Here is a 22,489-nt window from a genome sequence, read left to right as displayed (position 1 = left end):
TACATAAATGAGACCATGTGGGAAGTTTAGAGGCTAGATATCCCGGAACCACTACTTTGATCTTTGATGAAGCATTTCGTTTTATAAGCTTATTATTTGTACGTAAAATCTTATTATGATCAAACTTTATCTGTCAGACAAATGTAGTGGAGTAACAAGTACAAGATCTTACTCTGAAATGTTAGAAGTGGCATCAAGTAAAGTACGAGTTAGGTTTAAGGTTTCTATACATTGTACTGGCTTTATATCGTAAACAGTCAAACTACATGTCTCTTATTTATTGTATTATATTGAACTGTTCTGTCCTCCGTGAATATAGTTCCACTGAGTTTACATCGAAGCCATTACATTCAACCTAAGTGTTCTCGTATTAAAAGCTGAAATATGGAAATATTGCACACGTTTTTCCTAACGGCGGCTCCAGAACAGGCTCGGAGAGTTTAATGTTAACGATGTTAAGGTCTGAAGTTGATCACCTCAGGGTTTTATTATGACAGCTTTAATTGGAGTGTGGAAATATTCACATATTTTCCCCTCAAATACATATCCTCGCTTTGGCTCGGGCACGTTTAATGCTAACAAGACTAAGGTCCTGTGTTGACCACCGCAAGAGTGGGACGGCCTCAAGCGGACTGTGGAAATATGCACATCTTTTTCCCTTAAATTCAGCCCTCGAACCGAGTCCAAGCATTTAATGCTAACAATATTAAGGTCTTAAGTTGACTTAAGTGCTTTCGTCCGTCACGGGGGCTTAAGAAAATGTCATGTGCATAGTTTCTTTAAATGCAACTCTTTGAAGTTTCTAACCGCCTAATGTTAGCTCCCTCAGTTTATTGTGTGAGTTTAGCATCATGAGCCGCACTTAAGCCTTTTTTAAAGCCAGAGAGGTCAAATGGATTAAAGTTACCGACCCTCTTTTCCCCAACCTTGAGTCGGCCAAGCAAAATCAGGGGTTGGAGATGCACTTAGCTGTGTTATTATTAGCGGACCCTACCGGCTCCGGTTAAGAGTAGAGAGTTAGGAGTCAGCAGACAATGGCAGTATAAAACAAGCAATAAAAGGTGTTTTGACAAAACACTGCAACGATGAGTGGTCCTTGAGCATTCAGCCATCTTTTTGGCACCCAAAGTATAATGCAGTTCGCTGCTGCAGAATGTGAGATTAGCCTTGGACAGACACAGAGGTGCACACTGACTCACTCACTCACTCCAGGACGCTCACACGCACGCTCGCAATGCGGAGATGATAATTCAAATCGTCAACACAAGCCGTGGTGGCATTTGTTTCACAGGGCGTTCTTGCTAAAATTGGCGAAGCGTGGAAAAGAACAGAGTAAGCCATGTTGTCATTTAGGATAAATGTGGCTTTTCATGGCGTCACTTTACACGTAAATATTTATATAAAATCGTAAGCTGAGAAGCTGATTTCCCTCACAAAGATCAACACCCTACCTCGATGGGTTCAGTAACGTGGGAGGGGTCAGCTAAGGTGTAATGATGCCCGGATTGGACCGTCACCAAGGCGTGACCAATCAACTTCAGACAGTCAGCAGCCATAGCCAATCAGCATCAGGCGGGCAGGCGGCATAACCAATCAGAGTCAAGCGTATGTCTTTTTCATGTTATTTTCCGTTCTGTTTTTCTTTTCCTCCATCGCCCCTTTCTCTCTTTTCTTTGTTTTAATCCCTCTACCTTTTTATTACCTGCACCTCTCCACAGAGACTTCCCCGCGAGGAGCTCTACATGCCGCCGATCGTCATCAAAGTCATCGACAACCGTCAGTTTGGGAGGAAGCCGGTGGTCGGCCAGTGCACCATCCGGTCGCTGGAGGAGTACCGGTGCACACCAGAGGAGGAACGAGTGGCGGAGGAAGAGGAGGAGGAGGAGTGGAGACGTAAGACGTGGATGGATATGAACGTGTCTATTAAAGTGCTGAACTTATAATCGGTGTTAATGTACGATTTCTGCTGTGTGTTTGTGTGTGCAGGTGAGACGCCCCAGTTCAGTGGGGAGGTTTTTATTGACATCGATGACGAGGAGCCGCTCGTGCCCGGCCAGGTAGAGACGTCCAGTCAGTTTCTGGGTTAGGGTTCTGAACTATAGCACGTTATTTATGAGCAATAAGTGCAATTATGTAGCGTCTGTATCAGTGAACAGGGAAGCTTTTATCAATAAGAATAAATTACAAACGCTGAAGTACATGCATGCATGTGTTTCAATCCAGTGCAGGAGTGGCGGACCCCGCCACCAACGATGAAAACTATATAGATATAATTACTAAACGTAGATACTCGCTGACTATAGTTAGTATTAAATATGAAGTTTGAAATAACCGAGGTATGACTGCTATTGATAATCAATAGATGCTGTCACGGGTATCACATTGATTGAACAGATCACACCATTATATCCAGGAAGAAAAAAAAAGATGCTGCTGCTTGCATTTGTTTAGTGAAAGAAAAACTGAAGCTGAACTCCTCCGGTTGCTGTTCATTGCAGCTGAACTGACTGTAAGTGGTTTAATACCCAATGATTCAGCCGTTCTCCTGAAGCATGTATGAGGAATGTGTGTGCGTGTCCCGACGTTTCTATTAACGCTTGTTTATCTGTGCATCTTTGTATGAGTGCGTAAATGTGTGCTTTTTGGTGCGCGGGGTGTAAAGGGCAAGTATGAAACACTCGTTTTTCCGTCTCTCTGTGTGTGTGTGTGTGTGTGTGTGTGTGTGTGTGTGTGTGTGTGTGTGTGTGTGTGTGGGTTGAGTGGTACCAGCGGTACCAGCAGCATAAATAAACATGATCGACATGATGACATGGCAACCGTCTCTGTGGTCGGTGGTTACCGTTGGGACCGCGAGACCCGCGCTCGTCACCAATCATTAACGTTCTCTCTCTCCCTTTCCCCTCCGTCTCTTTTCTCCAAGTTTAAGACGTTTAGTGTCTCCTCTCTCTCTCTCTGGCAAAAAGTTTTCTTGTATGAGAATGTAATTTTGAGGAGACCAGGCAGAGCCATGCTAGCTGTTTCCCCCTGTTTGTCGTCTTTATGCTAAGCTAAGTTAGCCGGCTGCAAGCTGTAGCTTCATATTTGCTGTACAGACATGAGAGGGATTTATCTCTCTGCAAGAAAGCAAATAAGTTCACATCACAGAGAAAAATTTAAGTCCGTAAACACACACACACACACACACACACACACACACACACACACACACACACACACACACACACACACACACACACACAGACCACAGCTATCCTTGTGTAATCCCGTTTGTACCAATAAGGACTGAAGGGAGCTCAGGAATGCACCCACCATCAAACCAACCGTGGTCCCCGAAGTCCATAAAAACAGCAACATAAAAATTCTAAGCGATTACTGTGTTTATAATGTTGTTGTTGCATTTACTAAAAATAGTACGAGGAGAAGAGACGGAGTTACTGTTAGAAAGTGGAGTAAAAGATGGAGAGAGCCGAGGAACTGAGAGATAACGATCTTGTTAACGCAATATGTGATCTGTAGGCTTAAGCTTCTGTTTTTATCCTTTTAACCTGTTTTCTCTGCTGAATCAGTTTAACATCCTGGATAAAAAAACCTCGTATTTCATCAGGGAGTGCAGTTAGTGACAGTGTGGGCCCCACGGTAGCCGCGGGAGGGCGGGGCTTAGCGGAGAGTCAGGACAGATAAAGATATAATATGTAAATTAGTGAGATTCGGTGGATGGAGCCAGACTAGCCGTTTGTATAAAAAACAATGTAAAGAGATCAGTGCAGACAATGTGGCAGATGTTGGAAAATGTTGTACAGTTAACAGGATTTGAAGTTAATGGGCTCCAACATGGAAAACCACTGTATTGGCTCCCTTTCTTTAAGAACGTTGAGGGAACATTTAAAGACGGGGAATCTGTGGAGAAGTTGTGATTTTTTCGGGAAAGAATTCGAGGCTCGTGATTCCTGTCGGCCTCGTGTCTGTGGATCGATGATTCAAGACTTCTGTTCTGGATTCACTTCTTCTTTTCTTCTCCTCACTTTTTCTCCTCTGCTGTCACCGCTTTCTATCCTCCTCATCTATTCTCCTACTCCTCTTCCTCGCCCTCTCATTATGTTTCTCCTTTCGCTTCCTCGCCCCCTCCTCCTCTCTGCCTTCTTCTTCTACTTCTCTTTTTTTACACTCCCATCGTGGTCCTCCTCTTCTCTCTTACTTCTTGTCAACTTTCTCTTTCCTGTACATCTCTTCTCCTCCTCCTATTCTTTCCCCAATCTCCTCCTCTCTTCTCCTCCCTCTCTCTTTTGTCTCAGTGAAGTCTTCCTCCTGGTGATCATTGAAGGGGAAAATGTGACCCTTAATGATATACCAGACAGAGCCTGTGGTGTGTGTGTGTGTGTTACAGTGTGCATTAACAAACACATGGAGTCTGTTCCTTGTTAGTTGTCTCCTGTCTCATTATCCCCACATTATCCCTCCATCTTTTTTCATCTGCACCTTCCTTCCTCATCTCCTTCCTACCTTTCCTTCTTGCATCACCTTCTGTCTCCCTTCAGTCCTTCCCTTCTTCTTTGACCTGCTTCTCTCCATCTCTACCTCCATCCCTCCCTTCATCCATCCTCCCTTCTCTGATTTGTTTCCTCCTGCATCCCTCCTCTTCCACCACCTCCTCCACTTCCCTCCATCTTTGTACCTCTTTTCTCCATCCCTCTTGTTTCCGCTACTCCCACTGCCTTCATCTTTTCGTTCATCCTTCTTATCTTTACTATACTTTTCCTTTGCCTTATCTCTCTTCTTCATCATTTTCTCTCCATCTTTATTTCCCTCCATCACTCTGTTTTCCACTTTACTCTTCTTTCACACCTTTGTGCCATGTCTGTCCACATACCATATTTCTTTGGCATTTCTCTCCTTCTCTTCCTCCATCCCGCTAACTCCTTCTCCCATTCCTTCTTTCCTTCTCTATCTATCAAGCTGACGGTTGGTTTTAATGTGGTAGCTCATTAAAGGGATGTTACCCTCCTCTTTTTCTTCTTCTCTCCCTTCATTGTTGTGGTTCATCAACCACTCATCCCCTCTGTGATCCCTCCATCATCTTCAAATCCTCTCTGGTCTTTAATTTATCTGTGTGTCTGTCTTTGTTATCCCGTTACCCACAGGCGCCACGATAGCTACACACACACACACACACACACACACACACACACACACACACACACACACACACACACACACACACACACACACACACACGTCTTACTGCGTTTCAAACAAAAACTATTTAATATCGACGAGGTCAAAAGCTGTTTCTCTTTCTCTCTTCCACTCTTGATTTAACATCATGTGACTGTCTCTAATATACAGCTGTTACCTCATACTTACGACACCGACCCCCTGCACTCCCAAAACCACACACACACACACACACACACACACATCATTTTTTTTCCTGTTCTCTTGCGCTGATGCAAAAACTCGATTGTCTTATTGTGTTTGTGGGGGGGCGGCATTAAATGTTCGGTGACAAGGGAGGTCCAGAAATGTACAGTATGAGCTAAGCTAATGTTCATCAGGATGTCGGAGTCCCAGTGGGGTGTTGAAATGTGTTGACATGTGTAAAACGTATTTTATTCCAACGTTGCTCCTTGTATCATTTGAGCCCACACATGTCGAGGTTTTTCTCGTCCACGCTGGGTGTTTTACAGCATCCCTGCCTCGCCCCTTCCTGTCATCTTCTTCTTCTGCTCCTCCATGTGCTCAGCTCCTCCGTGACCTCATGTAAACACTTTGTCTTTCTAATCTGGGCCTCTGTCGTGCCCGATCAGCGTTTGCCCAACGCCGCCGTCTGCACCTCGCGGAGCGGGACCTCCCAGTGAAAGAACATGCTTGATTTAAGTCAGTTTTTCCCTCACAGAACAAGGTTTTTTTGATTATTTGTTGCTGTTTGGGGGAACACACGATGGTGACGACGACGTTTTTGTGTGTTTGAGTCACTAATACGTCTGGTGATGTTAGTAGGCAATGTCTAATGATGTTAGCATTAAAGAATAGTGTGTTTAATGTGTATGCCAACCATTAGAAATTGCTTGTTTATTCAATATAACACTGATATTTGATGCTAATATTGTGGCTAACGCTAACCAGCTAACCTGAAAGTGTGTGCATGTGTTCCGTAGCTTGCAGATGGATCCGGCTCAGCTTTGATTAACCTTTCCGCCTCTAGTTCCAGCCTCCATGTAGGTAACACACTCATCTTTTAACTTCATTCATTCATGTTCAAACGCGTAACCAGAATGTCAAACATACTTTCCATTGACCTGCTTTAATTCTTGATTTGTTACCATCCATGACATTTAAAGATACAGCACTACTTTCTTTCTTTCTTCCCATTTTCCATTCAAATACGAGTGATGTTAGTGAGAGATTAAAGTTAATACTTTATATATCTGTTCACATTGGTAACATAAATACATGTCTGTACTCACATCCATAACCTTATATTTTATTGATGAAGTTCATTTAACGTGAGACACTGATGGATGAATCTGGCTGCACAGAGATGAGGGCCGACGTGGAAGGAATGAGATAAAGCAAAGGAAAAGTTGCGCTTTCGCTCCGGGATGAAACAAGAAACTTTTTACATTTCGCCTTTTTTTGGTCGCGGCTCAGGAAAAAAACTCTTCTGCTGAAGAAATCCTGTTTCTTACAGAGCGACGCACGCCGAGCCGTGTGGTTACGGAGGAAACCCGACCCCAGGTCTGAACGGGAGACCCGCGCTCCTTGTTACATTCTTCCGTTTTATTTATCTAAGCCAGGTCAATTTGAAGACTTAGCTTGACCCGGACCAGGCTGCGCACACAAATACACACATCCAGTAGTGCTCGCTGCCTCCTCGCTCGACAGTAATTGGGGGTGATTTCTTTCTCTCCAAACATAGATATTTGTTTTATTAAGGGTCAGATATTGAAACCAGTCAAATTAAAGGCTCGGCTTTCTGTCTGGCCGGGGCCAAAGTCAACAGAGCTGCTATAGATCCTCTACACCACAACTCTCCGTTAGCAGACAGTTACTAAAGGGCCGAGGGAGGGATGGATAAATGAGAGAGGGTTAAAGAGGGAGAAAGTGACTTAAGGAGACGCAGAGGGAATGAAAAGAATCAGTTCCGACTGAAATTAGGAGAAAAGAGGGCGGACTAATATCTCATGGCACCAGAGACCCAAAACTCGCTCTCTCATGTGCCGTAAATCCTGGCTCCTTAATCTCTGGGTCGCGACCAAAAAACGGGTCATGGGCGTATGTCTGATGATTACCAGATTACTGCAGCCGAGTGTGTGTGTGTGTGTGTGTGTGTGTGCGTGTGTGCGTGTGTGTGTGTGTGTGCGCGCTCAGCGGAGCGGCTTCCAAGGCGGATCAGTCGGATTCAGTTTCAGAGTTGGAAAGGTTTAAGAAGATCGGCTGTCGGTAGCGTCATGGCTCCTCAAACCTCGGGGGCACCGACCCCCCTTCGAGATGTTTCAGATCTAACGGCGCTCAGATGGAAAATGAACATTGTGTGTCACGTTTCATCGGCTTGATGATGGTTTTGCATCAAACCAGCGTCCCTTTTTTCTTTTTTTCACTCCCTCCTTTAGGTAGTTGCGTTTGGTTTTGGGTTTTTTCCAAGTTTGTGCCCCTTCAAAAATTGCGGTTGTGCTGCGTCTATCCTTTGCCATTAATTCTCATCAAAACTATCGCAGTTCGTCGCCAGAAAACAGTCGAGTTCGGTTATAATCCCGCTCTGAAAACGTTGTCGTTGGCCTCTCGTTCCATAAATCCTTCCCGGCTGCTTCTAGAACCAGACAAACCAACTGGAATGGCTTCATGCCAGCTGACTTTGTGGCATTTTGGGGGGTTTATGGAACACACATTTATGGCCCTATAATGACACTGTGACCAGAAACAAGATGTCAAAATAGCTCCCTAAATCATTGTTGTTTTTCTTGTTCTGCTAATTTCAACCGCAGACTGATGTAAGCTGCTGTTCACCTCCAGAATCTGAATGCTGCACATATTTCTCTGCCCAGAATGTCGTCCAAATGTGTCCGTGCACTTCTGGATGACACGGGTGTATTGCTTTTTACAAGTCCACCAGTTAGACTTTAGCTTATCGGACACTTCAGAATTAACAGCTCCTAAATGTCACCCAAAACACACGTCTCTGCTCAGGCATGTGCTACGTCAATCCGTCTAGTTATGATGTGCAAAAGATTGAAATCTGGGCAAAATTTGGTTAAAAAGATTTTTAAAGCTGCTGTAATGAATATTTGACGTTAACTCTGCTAATTGACAATTCTAATGAACGTGCGGCAATTTACACACAGGTGGCATTCATTATGTTTACGTCATTGACACAGTTACCTGAAGTACGAAGCGTTTGCTGAATCTGACATGGCTCGCTCGTAAAGACAAAGAAAACATAAAACACATAAAACGTTCTTGCATGAGGTCCAATGGCTTTAATGCAACCGAGACATCTAAAATATTTAGGCTACAAGCCAGTTGGTAGTTAGCTTATTCCAAACTAGCCAGAAATCTGACATGCATCATTTCCTGCAAGACTTTTCAAAAAGAAAGAACGGCGAATGGAAAAGCTTTCAGGGACTTGATATAGACGGAGTCACTGCTGTGTAATGTCAATCAGTGATTGAAAAGAAGACATTTATTTATGTGACAATGCCACAGGTTTGTACTTGAGGTTTTGGTGCTCTGCCTTGAAACCACAGCGGAGGGAATGACAAACACACACAACACCTATTCCAGTCTTTCAACAAAGACAGTCAATGAACTAGTAATTCATCTCAAACCACAATGTTCCTCTCGTTTTTGTGCCTTAGCTAAACTTTAATCATAGTTCTCAACTGTCAACAGCATTTCGACAATGATTCAGTTCTGGCGTGATCTGAAAACATAACGTCAAATCATAAAACCGTGCGTGTCGTCGTAAAGAGGACAAACAATATATTTTGTGGTTAATTAAAACACCAAAGGAGGCAATATCTTGAGCAGCAATGAGGCTTGTTGTCGCAACACTTTTCCTTAAATTATCCTCCCACCCGTATTTAACAACAACTCTGCACTCTGTCTAGCAGCTGTACATCATGTGAGGTCATGTGACGTTCCTCAGCTCATACCGTAAACTTTGGTATCCTGGAACTCGTCGGTGATTATCACTTTTATTTACACTTTGTGGGCTGTTTAAAAGAGCAACTTCTTGATATTGAATTGTCAACAAAAAGCTCCCGGACCCTCCGTCAGTTTTGGTTTCTATGAGACTTCATTTTTCCTTTCAGCAAGAGGCTCTTCCAGCTTCAAGGTTTGCCGCTTTGACCTCTGACCTCTCCCACCGCCGCGGACGGGATTTCCCCTCTAAAAAGCATTTACGCAGCAGCTCAGAGCTCTTACGTAAAGCCAGTCGCTCGGAGTTCTTGGCAGTGCCAGTCTGGGTTTTGGTTAGCCTGGCTTTGCCTGCAGGGCGTAATGATAGCCTGCAAACCACACCGACACCCTGAACAGACCGCTGCATGTACACTAAATACCCGTCGCAGTCTGGAGCGCTCCCCCGGCGGCCTTAATCTGTCTGAATCAGGAGCCGCGGACTCGAGTGAACACACCTTGACACACAATTCCTGGCGCCTCTGTCATCAATGCTTGGCACCGGCTGCACACAGAGGGCACGTTAACGCACACCAGACACTTCACGCGTCAGACACGGTGTGTGTGTGTGTCATGCCCTCCACGTGCTGCCCTTTTCCATGCCATGCTGCCACTTTGGAAAAATTAGGAACTGCATAGTTTTCCCCCTTCGGTGTGTGTGTGTGTGTGTGTGTGTGTGTGTGTGTGTGTGTGTGTGTGTGTGTGTGTGTGTGTGTGTGTGTGTGTGTGTGTGTGTGTGTGTGTGTGTGTGTGTGTGTGTGTGTGTGTGTGTGTGTGTGTGTGTGTGTGTGTGTGTGTGTGTGTGTGTGTTGTGTGTCTGTGGGAAGTAGGAGAAAGGGGATTCCACACCAACCCAGTGCCATAAGAGCACTTTTGTTCTGCATCCACACACACACACACACAAACTAAAACACACACACAAAGGAAAAAGTGGTGCATGCGTCATGAGTGTGTTTTAAGCTGGAGTGGTCCTGAGAGGGTTGAAGGTTGCAGAGCGGGGACTGTGTGTGTGTGTGTGTGAGAGAGAGACGGGGTAGGGGCTGGTAGTTTGATCTGTCCCCTCGGTATTCCCCATCTTTGTAGTCGTTGTTTCCCCGTTGCGTCAGGGCCAACACACACACACACACACACACACACACACACACACACACTCACTCAGAGTTTTTTATTTCTGTGAGAAAATGCTCAGAAGCGAAGGTTTAAATAGAGCGCTCGCCGTTGCCAATGTGAACAGAGTTTTAGTAAATTTGATGGATGAGGCAGCTTCATGCTTGATAAAAACACAAAACAGGGTTTCATTCAAAGATGTTATACACACACACACGCCCACCCCACCTCAAAACATAAAATCATATCATATAAATCAAAATAACTCGTATCCAAACCACAAAAAGCCATCAGTCAACATTTCAAAACATTATTCTCCAAAACAGAACGACATTGTGAGCGCTCGGGATGACTCATGGCTGTAAGAGTAAGACTTTTAACGGCCTTCACCTTCATGCCAGCAGTCGTTCTGTAATAGAGGGATTTCTTTCTTTCTTTCTTTCTTTTTTTTGTTCTTAAATGGTGTGTGTTTCATTTTGGAATGAAACACCTTAACGTCTAATGAGAAGACGTGTAATGAAATGTGTTTGAAAAGCTACTTAAAATGTGTTTATTCCTGTTGTTTTAGTGTTTGGTTGCATTGATTACGAGTGAAGTGTGAGATAAAATTAACTGTCTGACCTGTCTTTTAACGCCGACACTAGATGTTACAATGGGTAAGTCTGTGAGCGAGTACAAACTGCTTTTATGAATAAGTTATCGAGCATTGTGTTTACACTCTGAAAGTGTCATGCCTCTGTTTTACTAGCGTCTGTAACTCGATGCAATCTCTCATTCAGCATCGAATTCATCATTAAGGGTCTGTGGAGTGAAGGCTTTAGGTCAAACAAACAGCCAGGAGACTGCTGTTCGTATCCTGTGTGAAACCAAGTGAACGCTGACTTATTTAAACATATTTTTGTTCGTAACTTTCGTACTTTACTAACAGCAATTACATAACATCATTATTATACATAACAACCGTAGTTGAAGATTAAAGATTCATGCCATCCGCCTCAGTTTAATAAATATACAACGCGTGTATCAGACATGTAAAAGCAGCAGAAGGATTCTTTTCATTCATACGTTAACATACATTTTGCAACGTTTGTCCGTGTTGGTTTTGTCCCCTTTGTGCCTCTGCGTCCTGATGTTTCCATTGCCTCAGATCGCCCGTATACCGTGACCTTAATGCCAGGGAGCCACCAGAGGCATTTTTTTACTTGCGTTGACGTGACTTGGCTGGCTCTACATTGCCATGCGATCATTGGAAAAAATCATGAAAAGCGGGTTATTTCTGAGCCCGGCGGTGAGCTGCTCTCTACTAAATGCGAACGGCACTCACTGCGTGTGTGTTTTAAAAGGTGAAAGGTCATCACTCACAGGAGTTCAGATGTTTAGCAGAATCAACGATGTCGGGTTCATTTCAGGAGCCACGGACCGTTTGAACTCTGATTTATTAAATACAAAGTTTGGATCTATGAACGGTTGAGGAGAAACACCCACTTCATGTCACAAGTCACGCCCTGAATTTAGACGTTGAAAGTGGCTTATGAAATCATTACAATCTTTTTAACGCTCCATTTAGCTCCTCCTGTTGAGTGTTAACCTGCCGACCTCTGACCTCTGCATCTGTGACCAACAGGAAGAGGAGTTCATGGACTGGTGGAGTAAGTTCTACGCCTCGACCGGAGAGAAAAAGAAGTACGGGACGTACCTGGAGAGAGGCCTAGACACGCTGAAGGTGAGACATTAAAGATTAAACATGTTCCGTCCATTTAAAAACAAATGTACAACAGACAGAAAATAACCAAATGTGCTTTGATAATCTGGGTTTTTAGTCCGATGAAGCATTTGGTGGTTATACCGCATCAACGTCTTTTTAGGAGGCGGCAATGTCATGATAACTTATGAAGTATATGGACATTTTCCGTATTTAGAAATAAAGTTGGAAACCAGTAAAATTACTTTTTAGAGGTAACTTTGTATGTCTCACTCATCCGACCCAGTTCCTGTACAAGTAAACTGTCCGCTGACTGTTTCAAACACACGATAACCCAACAAAAGTACTTTGTTATGTTTTTCTAACAGCTAATTATTCACTCTGAGGTAACGGGGAGGTTTCTAAATCGTTATGGCACGAAAACAACTCCCCACGTTGAGTCATTGTGCTTTGCATTCTATTTATTTGTACGTATTTATGTATTTTCACTTACATACTCCAGGCTATATTGTGTAATAAGTTCTTCTACCGCTTTTCTAGTAATTTGATTATTCATTGTCCAGGGAAAGAATAAAGAGAAATTAATATTTGTGTAAAAAAAACGTTGGAGAAAACAGTGACAGAAGGTGAAGATGAAGGAAAAGAAAGAGAGTGATGGAGAAAAAACATGAAGAAGATGGAGACAGTGCAGCCCTTTGTTTTGCCCTAAACTTCACCATTTAAATCACATTTTTGCACTCCTGCCAGTTCCCCCTCCATCAGTCCCTCCATCAGTCCCGTCCTCCCCCGTCCTCCCTCGTCCTCCCTCGTCCTCCCCCTCTCTTCTCATGCCCCGTCCTCGCGGCCCGGGCGGCGTGACATTTCGGCCGCTTTTCCGTCTGACTCCGATGACTCATCCGTGTTGAATTCTCCTCGGGGTCGCCGCAGTGGGACGGATTCAGGAGAAACGGGCCGTTTTCTACGATGTTGGCGGGTCCGAGACGAGGGAGCACGTCAGCCGTCTTGTCTTTGGTCTCGTTTCTTTTCACCCGCCGTCCCCAGAGCCCCTCCGTCATCGCCCACGCTCTCTTCAACCCCTCATCCCGAATTCTCTCGGCCCTAAACGTCGACCTTTTCCCTCCGGCGGGACTCAAAGCTCACGTCAGTCTTCTTGTCTGATGCCCAAACAAATGACTAATCGCGTCAGGATTTGGCCTTTTTTTATTGCCTTTAAATGAGACCTCTAACCTCTCCCTGGAAAGCCATTTCACATCAGTGCAGCTTTAAGTCTGTCCTCTGTTCATTCGTAGAGCGTTCGGCTGGTTTCGCAGCTGTAATATCAGTTTTCTGCATGTTTAGATGATTAAAAAGCTTTTACATAGAGGTTCATGGAAGGTTAAAGGCACAATGAGTAGGATTTGTTAGTCAGTCGTCCTCTCCTCCCCGGAGGGTGAAAGCCGTCCGTAGATTCTCTCTCGTTTTGGAACAAGCTGTAGTTTCGCCTTGCTGTATTTTCAGGCGCCATTTTCGTAGCTTCCTCTTAGATAACAATCTGGCTCCTGGGTTTTTGTTGAGGTTGACACCCAGAAACATCCCGAGCTCAGCAAAATAAGAAAAGACAAACTTCTAGTGGCTCATAAGTGGTGATTGAGAGGGACTACTTGAGTCTAAACTGTTTTTTTTGCTATGAAAATCAAACTCATTGTGCCGTAAATACATTTTCAGAAAAATGTTGAAAGCATCGGTGAAATAAAAAGCCGAAGTACCGATCGATCTCATGCAAAAGTATTTGAAGAGGATCCTCTAAGGAGCAGGAAGGCCATGCCGTACATGCTCTTGTGTCCTTCCCTTCGTATTAAAACATTAAAACGTGGCTCGAACTGAACGGCGCAGCAGAGAACAGAGAACACTTTCCCCAATAGTCGTTGACCCTTGACCGGCTCTTTCCATTTTCTCCTTCAGGAAGCCTATTAAATGCTTTCACCCCCGCCGATGGAAACACATTGAAGTCGCCTTTGAGTTTGGTTGTTTTTTTGCGACATTTCAAAAACTTTGCTTCAAACTTCACTCGACAGTTGGATGGAAACAAGCGAAACGGACCAATGAGCCGGCGGTTCCGTCGTCGCTTTGCCTCCCTTTCACCCTCTCCTCACTCCTTCCCACGTGCCAACGCCTCCTTTTTATTTACTCCCTCCTTCCTCTCCTTTGACAACCCTATTCAGTCAGATCTGCTACTGTCTCGGGGAAATGAGCCACTGTTTCCAACCTTTCCAAACCACCCTTCACCTTCCTCTCACCCCTTCGCTGCCGCCTCCTTCCTCCTCGCCCTCCTCTGTTCCCTCTGCCCGGGTTTGCTACCGTCGGCTGGGACGTGCTTTCCAGCCTCGCTTTGACTTAAACTCTAAGCTTCTTAACAAAATCCTCACCTGTCCTCTCGGGCGGGCCTCGGCGCCGCCGTCACCTCCTCTCCGTGTCCATCTGCTCCCCGCCGCTGCACATCCTCCACAGTTGCATCATCGACTTAGCACTTTCGTCCGGTGGCAGAAAATGAGCTGTGGAAATAAGCAAGCAATTATCTCTTTAACTTGAACTTAGTCCGCTAAATCAACTGTCTGAGCAGGTGAATCATTCGCAGGTTTACTTTGTTATGCTGTTGATTCAGCTCAAAGTGAAAAGAGCTCATCACAACAGAAGTTCTTTGTTTTAATGCTGAAGAAAAACAACATATCTTCTCCTCTGGAAAGTTACAGTTGTGGAACATCTGTAACGCTGCACCCTCAGAGAGCAAGAAACAGAAACCAGCTGCTGGTGGAATAGAACAGGCCTTTTCAAATAGAGTGAACTGCGCCCCATGTTCCTCTTGTATATATGTATATGTGAATATATGTAAATATGCAGGATTAGCTATTAGCAGTGTCTGTTTGCAGTGTAACCATGAATGTACATACGACTATGAACAGATTAGCTCGATAATGAAGAAAACTTAAAAACATGAAGATTCTCAGGCAAGTTCTGGCTGTGTAAGAAGTGCCTTTTGTCTGTGAATTCTGAGTGTTTTTATTGGTGTTTTATTTGTGGTAGATGTCACAGATCACTCAATCTAAATATATGTGTGTGTCATGTCTGTGTGTTCATATTTGACTGAGTTATCGGTCTGAGAAGAAGAGGCGTTTTAGAGTACCTGATGTGCCTCCATCGGCTGTGTATTCAAACGTTATCTAAAGTTAAAATCGATTAAAAGTATCATTCATATCATCGGATAAAGACCAAGTCTCCACCTCTACCTTCAGTGGAGTCTCTGTCCTTGGCTCTCCCCTCTCCTCCCCTCCCCTCTCCTCCCCTCTCCTCCCCTCTCCTTCCCTCTCCTCTCCTCCCCTCTCCTCCCCTCTCCTCCCCTCTCCTTCCCTCTCCTCTCCTCCCCTCTCCTCCTCTCTCCTGCCTTCTCTCTCCCTCCTTTATTCCTTGACAGTAGAATTGGTTTGGCTTCTTATTTTTCATCCGTCACAAAGACGCCGCTGTTTCTGTCCTCGTTATGACTCGGCTCACCTCTCTCCCCCCCTTCCCTTCTTTCACCTCCTCCCTCCTTTCACTCCCTCCCCTGGTACTGGGTTTGGTGCGGGAGGATTGTGTGTTTGTCGTACTCCAGTGAGCCAGTGTTTCCACACTTTGTCTTTCGTTTGCATCATCAAATTACAAATTGCTTTCTGCTACATGATGGTTGAACTTCTTTAATAGTGAGGACGAGTAAGCGATTAACTCTGTTGAATCGTGAAGGGAGAGAAAAGACCTAATGAGCACACAGGAAGTAATAAAACGACTGTTAGTTTTGTTAGTTACGGTTCGATTATTGAACTTGATTATTTTTGAATCCTTTCGTTTCACCTCCAACATGGTAGAGACAAAGATGCATTCATCTACTTTAGTTCAGCTTGTGCTACGCGGCCAATTGACAGCTATCAAATTACGCAACACACGTAAAAATCAAAGACCAGGCAGCAAAACATTTTCACACCTTTTGTACGGATCTAACAAACGAAATACGTTAGCGTTAGCTTGCTGGTGAGCAGATTTCATGAGAACTTGACGTCATAAAGCCACAAAAGCTTCCATAGTTCTGCTTTTCTCTTCCTATGGTTGTGATTTAAAGGATAGCTGTATTTATATTTCAATAAGTTGCATGTAATCGTATATATCAACCCTACAAACCCTGGTTCTTTGTCTCAAGCCTCTCTCTTGGTCCCCCCTCTCCCTTGGTACTGGGTTTGGTGCTCAAGTAGTGAAATGAACCGCTGTTTCCAGACCTCTCTCTCGTTTACATCATCCCCCCTCATCACTCTCTCGTTCTCCTGTTGCTCCCCCTCCATCCTCACCCTGCTTTTCCAACTCTTTCACCCCATCTCCACCCAAGCCTCAGACCAAGTATACCCGTCATTCCTCTCATCTCTCCCCCCCCCCCCCCCCCTCTTTCCTGACTAACCCTCTTTGTTTAATTACAAAGACGTGACAGCAGATGGACAATGAAAGACCAGTGTCACAACTTACAGAAATCATATAAGACATATATATTTTGCTCGGCAAAATTGTGTTTTAAATTCGATTCAAAGTGCTTTGTTTGTAGTAGTTGTGTGTTCTTGGACTTTTTGTGTCTACTTTGAGTAATTTAGTGTCTGGTTTTGCATCTCTGTGGTCATTTTACGTCGTTTGCAGTTGTTGTGCATCTATTTTTGTTCTTTTTGTGTGTCTTTGAGATTGTTTTTCATCTATTTTAAGACTTTTTACATTTCCGCGTGGTTGTTTTATGTCTTTTTGTCGTAATATTGGGTCGTTTGTGTCTCTTTGTGGTTGTTTTACAATTTATTTCAGTTGTTTCGCACATCCTTGTGGTCATTTTCTGGTTGTTTTGCGTCTCTTATTTGTAATATTGGGTCATTTCTAGTTGTTTACGGGTTGTTTTGTGTGTCTCTGTAGTCATTTGGGTGGTTTGAAGTCGTTCTGTGTTTTTGGTCCTTTCGAGCCTCGTTGTGATGGCTCTGTGTTTTTGTTTTTTTGTCAGCAACATTTTGTAAATCAGCCCCCGCTGACCCCGCTAGGCCCGATCAGTAATCCGTTCATGCTGACGTGAACCACTGTTTCCAGCTCGCTCTCTAACGGTCCTCCTTTTCAGCGACTGCCATTCTTCCGCGATGGGAACAGAATGAGGGAAAGTGTGTGTGACGGATGTAGACAAACACCACTAATGATAACTAATGGATCTCTTTGTGCTTCTGACACATAGACGTCCCTGCCCAGACACAGTACGTACAGCACACGTGTGACTGTGACATGCTGCTGAGTAGCGTTTGGCTCAAGTTTAGAATCCAATACCAGCATTACACTGGTCCAATGCACTCAGCTGCGATGCTATTTCCTTCGCTTTTTTCCTTTTGCTCATCCTCCTTCCTTTTCCCTCATCCACACTCATCCTTCCTATCTCCTCTCCCCTCATTCACCTCTCTCTCTCTCTCTCTCTCTGTAACTTCTCGTTCTTTCCTCTTTTGCGCTCTCCTTCGACCCCTCTGTCCATCTCCTATTTGTTATTTGAGTGTTGCGTGAACAACACCACCAACACATGTAAAAACAAAGGAATAAGTTGTGATAAACCCCTCTCCTCCTCCTCCTCCTCCTCCTCTTCCTCAGGTGTATGGCCAGGAGTTAGAGAAGGTCGAGGGTATTGAAGGCCTCTCAGATTTCTGTCAGACTTTCAAGCTGCAAAGAGGAAAGACTCAGGAGGAAGGAGAAGACCCTTCAGTGGTGGGAGAGTTCAAGGTAAAAAACAATCTGCTGCATTACATTGTATTTTCTTTAGTTCAATCACTAAACAACTTTCCAATGACATCACGTCGAGACGTAAACACGATGCTTCACTTCCCCTCTTGCCGTAACCAGGGTATGTTCAAGATCTACACACTGCCGGAAGACCCCTCCGACCCCAATCCCCCCAGACAGTTCAGAAAGCTTCCTCCCAACGGCATCCAGGAGTGTTTGGTGCGGGTCTACGTCATCCAGGCTCAAGGACTGCAGCCCAAAGACGCCAACGGGAAGGTACGAAGGGAGAAGAGAAACTCATCCCATTATATTTTTATTATACCATTTAATTAATGGACTACAGTAACGAGGATGTTGGATACAGATATTATGTATTTAATTTGTAACTATTGGAGGTACTCAGTGGTGCTAAGAACAAATGAGTTCATAGAAAGTTTTGTGTTTCCAGTGTGACCCCTACGTGAAGATCACTTTGGGGAAAAAGACCATCAACGACCATGAAAACTACATCCCTGGTACACTGGACCCTGTCTTGGGAAAGTACGTGACGTCCCTTTAAGCTCTCACTTTCTCTAACCCAGTCCAGTAAAGTCTGGAGCCGGACTTCACCTAGGTTCAGGTTCAGCTCCCGCTTAAGATTTTGTGTTTTCTTTCTGGTACATTTTATAAATCATTCTTTGCAAATTAAATCTGTGATGTGGTTTTAGTCTCCACTTCATCAAAACCATTGAGAAACAATCCCCAACATGTACATTTAGTCACAGGTTTTGGGTGCATTTCTTAAGAATATGAGGAGATCATGTCCAAGCTAAAACCAGGTGTAAGGCTCAGTTTAACCGTCGTATGATCGTGGTTATAGTTGGAGGGTTTGACAACAGAAGATCAGGCTGCTACACTGCAGTAAAACTTTCTTCCATCCTCATGTAACATGTTAAATGAGGGGTGGATTTGCTCTTTCCAGCCCAAACGCATTACTCAGATTAAAAACTAAGGCGATCCTTTTCCATGAAGACATCACAACGTGTACAGTGAGAGCACGATTGACTGCGTGCTAGAATTCAACAGGTTGACAGATTTATCTTGTGCTCTTTTAAATATGTCACTGTCTGATCACTTTCCCCTCTTTCTCTTCCTTTTCACGCCAGTAGGGGTCGCTACACACACACCAATCCCAGTGTCGGCACAGAGGGCGGAGCTAAAACTGAACAATCAGTGCAGCTCCTGATACAGTCCTACTCGCATGACATGTTTTGTACCTTTATTCAACTTAAAGTAAGCTTGTTAAAGTTCAATCATCAGAGGTCCAATTCACAGTTCTTTCACCTGGACATAAAGGTGACGACTCTGTTCTCTGTCACTGTGCACGCTATCAGGACTGAATTGGCATTAACATATTTGAAAACAGACCTCATTACACTCTATATCAACATCTGGTCACATCCCCAAAATGTATTGCTTAACACGGCACTCTGGCCGTCACCGTCTTGTTCTTTTTCCAACTAGAAGTGAGACAAGAGAGTTAAGTACAACCGAACACTGAACAAAATGTATTGAAGACTTGAAACTAGAGATTGAGACCATAAACTCATGTTTACAATGTTTACTGAGGTAATAAATCAAGAGAGAAGTAGAGTCATTTTCTCATAGACTTCTATACAACCAGAGGAGTCGCCCCCTGGTGGACATTAGAGAGAATGCAGGTTTTAAGACGCTTCAGCTTTGGCTTCAGGTCACAAATTAGAAATGATCATGTCACATCCTGTCGTGGCCCGTCACAACACGTTGCAAACTGTTACATCACAAAATCTTATGTTGCAATCTGTTACATCATGTCACATCAAAGAATACCTCGCTACAAGAAAATATCTTGTCATGTTACGCCTCGTCATAGACATCATTAGTGCCTGAATCCGAGCTCAGACTGTTCTCCTTCTGTTCCGGCCTCTTTTTCCCCCTCCAGGATGTTCGAGCTCTCCTGTTCCCTCCCGCTGGAGAAGGACCTCCGGGTGATGCTGTACGACCACGACATGCTGACCAAAGACGAGAAGATCGGAGAGACGGTGATCGACCTGGAGAACCGCTTCCTGTCCAAATACGGGGCCATGTGCGGCCTGCCACAGTCCTACTGCGTGTGAGCAGCCTCTTCTTGATCTTTTCTTACTCATGTTTATCTTTTTATCGCGCAAAATCAGTAGAGTTTATTACCAAATATCACTGTAAAATGAGTCTCTTTTCCAGCCCCTCTCTCTCTATCTAACCCACTTTCTCTCCATGTCTCTCGCCCATTAGGTCGGGGGTAAACCAGTGGCGGGACCAGCTGACACCCAGACAGCTGCTGTACAGAGTGTGTGAGCGCCGAAACCTGAGGAAGCCCGTCTACCAGGACGACGTAGTCCACTTCAGAGGAGACCGGTACACCGCTGCAGACCTGGGTGAGAGACGGACGCTCATGAATCATCAAAAATAAAGACTTTCAGGGCACCAACAGATATATTATCTCTTTTGTCTACGATACTAAAAAGGTGAAAGAGCGATGAAGCTAACGGTCAGGTTGTGTCCTGTTACAGTGAAGTCCGCCTGGCCAACGCCATTTCTTTGGTGCAGGAGGGACAGGACACATGTCGTACACTGTGTACTCTATGTACTTACTTGGGTAGTACGTGAACTCTTTTTTATTACCTTCAACATTTGACCGCTTCTTCTTCTTCTTCTTCATTACCTCCTCTTTCCTTTCTTTGCCTTCTTACATTTCTCCTTCCTGTTTTCTCTTCCATCCCCCCTCCTCCTCTATTATTGCTCCTCCTGTCCCCTTACACTTCCTAACTCCTTTTCTTCTCTTCTGTTTTCTCTCCATCTATTCCCCATCACTTGTCCATGTCTCTATGTACCTCCATCTTCCCTCCATCTTCTCCTCTGCGACTAAAACTGCAGAAGTTGGGAGCAGGAGGGGGAGAGACGATGGGGGGGAGGGAGTTAAACCACAGGACCACCTGAAGAGCGGAGCGATGAGATAAATATTCAAGATTAATTTTCACCCCTACACACACACACACACACACACACACACACACGCACACGCACACGCACACACACACGTTCCATGTCTGCAGCGATGAAGGTTATGGTTGTCGTTTTGGTGATTTGTGGTACAACTCTGTGTGTGTGTGTGCGTGCGTGTGTGTGTGTGTGTGTGTGTGTGTGTGTGTGTGTGTGTGTGTGTGTGTGTGTGTGTGTGTGTGTGTGTGTGTGTGCGTGTGTGTGTGTGTGTATCCAAGCCAACGTCAACATGGTGGTCGTCTCTAGGTTAGCGAGGAGTGCCGGCCGCGTTCTCTTTACACAGTTACCGCGGTGACCGTGCGTCAGCCTGCTGTCCATCAAGAGCGGTTGCTAATTGGCTGAGAGGCCGCGCTCCTCTTCCTCTCTGTTTTTCTTCTTTTTTTTTTTTTTTACTTTTCTCCTCGCTTTGTACCTCGTTACTTTCTTTCTCTTTTGGTTTCATACTTCACTCCTCTGGTTTCTTTCCTCTCGTTCTTTCTTTGTTGTTTGGTCTCCTTGGTCTTCTTCTTTCCTCACTCCTCTGTCCTCACTCCTCTTTCCTCTCACTTCCTCTTTTTGTTTCAACTTGTTTCTTTTTTCTCCTTTATACCGGCATTTGCTCCTCTCTCTTCTGACACCTCTCCTTCACTTGCCTTGCTCCCTTTGTCCTCTACTTTTTGGTTTCCTTCTCTTCACTAGTCGTCACTCTCTCACCTTTCCTTCTCTCATCTATTCTATGGCCGCCTTTTCATTCACCTTCCTCTCTTCTCTCCTTTTTCCTGATTTATTTCTGTTCTTTTCACGTCCAAACTTCTGTTTCTCCTGATCTCTCACCTTAGTTTCCTTGTCTCCTCTTGTCTACTCTTTCATCTCCTCTTCTTCTCCCCTCTCAGCTCTTCCTTTGTTTCCTCTCCTCTTCGCACCTCTCCTCCTTTGTCTCCTCTCCACTCCTCCTCTATCTCACCTCTCCTCTCCCCTCCTTCTTTGTCTCCTCATCCCCTCCCCATCTGCTCTCCTTATTTGTCCCCTTGCTTCCTCTCCTCAGTCTTTCCTTCCTCTCTTCTTCTCCTTTATTGTCTCCTCTTCTCTGGTCCTTACTCTCCTCCTCCCCTCTCCTTCTCTCCTTCTTCATCTCCTCTCCTCAGTCTCTCCTTCCTCTCCTCTCAGAGTCGAGGTGACTCTGAGTTTACGGTCATAAACGTTTGACGTTAGTTTGATATTTTGGTTGGAAGCGCCGCAGATTTTCCTCATTCGTTTGTGATGCAGAGACCAACGAACAGCTTAGACTGTATGTGTGTGAGTGTATGAATAATGAATAATTCCTCTGTGAACCGCTCTCCTCCCAGTCCACCCAGTGTTCTGTGTTTCCATTCTCCACTCAGAGAGCTTTAACAGTCCTTTAAAGAGCACTGTGGCCTCAAACCTCCATCTGTGTGTGTGTGTGTATGTGTGTGTGTGTGTGTGTGTGTGTGTGTGTGTGTGTGTGTGTGTGTGTGTGTGTGTGTGTGTGTGTGTGTGTGTGTGTGTAGAAGACAAAAACGTGTCCAAACGTCACCTCGGTCCAATGAAGGAGCGACTGTCCCTCCTCATCTTGAGGAAGCTGGGATTTGTCCCCGAACATGTGGAGACCAGACCCCTCTACAGCCCCCTCCAGCCTGACATAGAGCAGGTAACACACACTCAGTATGA

General features: G+C 44.7%; 1 protein-coding gene across 1 annotated transcript in view; it reads left to right on the top strand.

Moving 5' to 3' along the window:
* Positions 1–22,489, top strand: part of dysf (dysferlin, limb girdle muscular dystrophy 2B (autosomal recessive)) — a 58,827-nt gene that overhangs the window by 26,597 nt on the left and 9,741 nt on the right. The window contains exons 40-49 of the mRNA XM_076092405.1: positions 1,719–1,893; positions 1,987–2,057; positions 6,156–6,215; positions 11,903–12,001; positions 17,636–17,764; positions 17,885–18,040; positions 18,213–18,304; positions 19,725–19,895; positions 20,054–20,196; positions 22,330–22,469. Of these exons, the coding sequence (XP_075948520.1) occupies positions 1,719–1,893; positions 1,987–2,057; positions 6,156–6,215; positions 11,903–12,001; positions 17,636–17,764; positions 17,885–18,040; positions 18,213–18,304; positions 19,725–19,895; positions 20,054–20,196; positions 22,330–22,469 (1,236 nt within the window). The remainder of the gene's footprint in view (positions 1–1,718; positions 1,894–1,986; positions 2,058–6,155; positions 6,216–11,902; positions 12,002–17,635; positions 17,765–17,884; positions 18,041–18,212; positions 18,305–19,724; positions 19,896–20,053; positions 20,197–22,329; positions 22,470–22,489) is intronic.

This window comes from Anarhichas minor, unplaced genomic scaffold (assembly GCF_050575085.1).
Source record: "Anarhichas minor isolate MPS153535 unplaced genomic scaffold, ASM5057508v1 ptg000016l, whole genome shotgun sequence".
In the NCBI taxonomy this organism is placed as follows: domain Eukaryota; kingdom Metazoa; phylum Chordata; class Actinopteri; order Perciformes; family Anarhichadidae; genus Anarhichas; species Anarhichas minor.
This window is presented reverse-complemented; position numbering and strand designations above follow the sequence as displayed.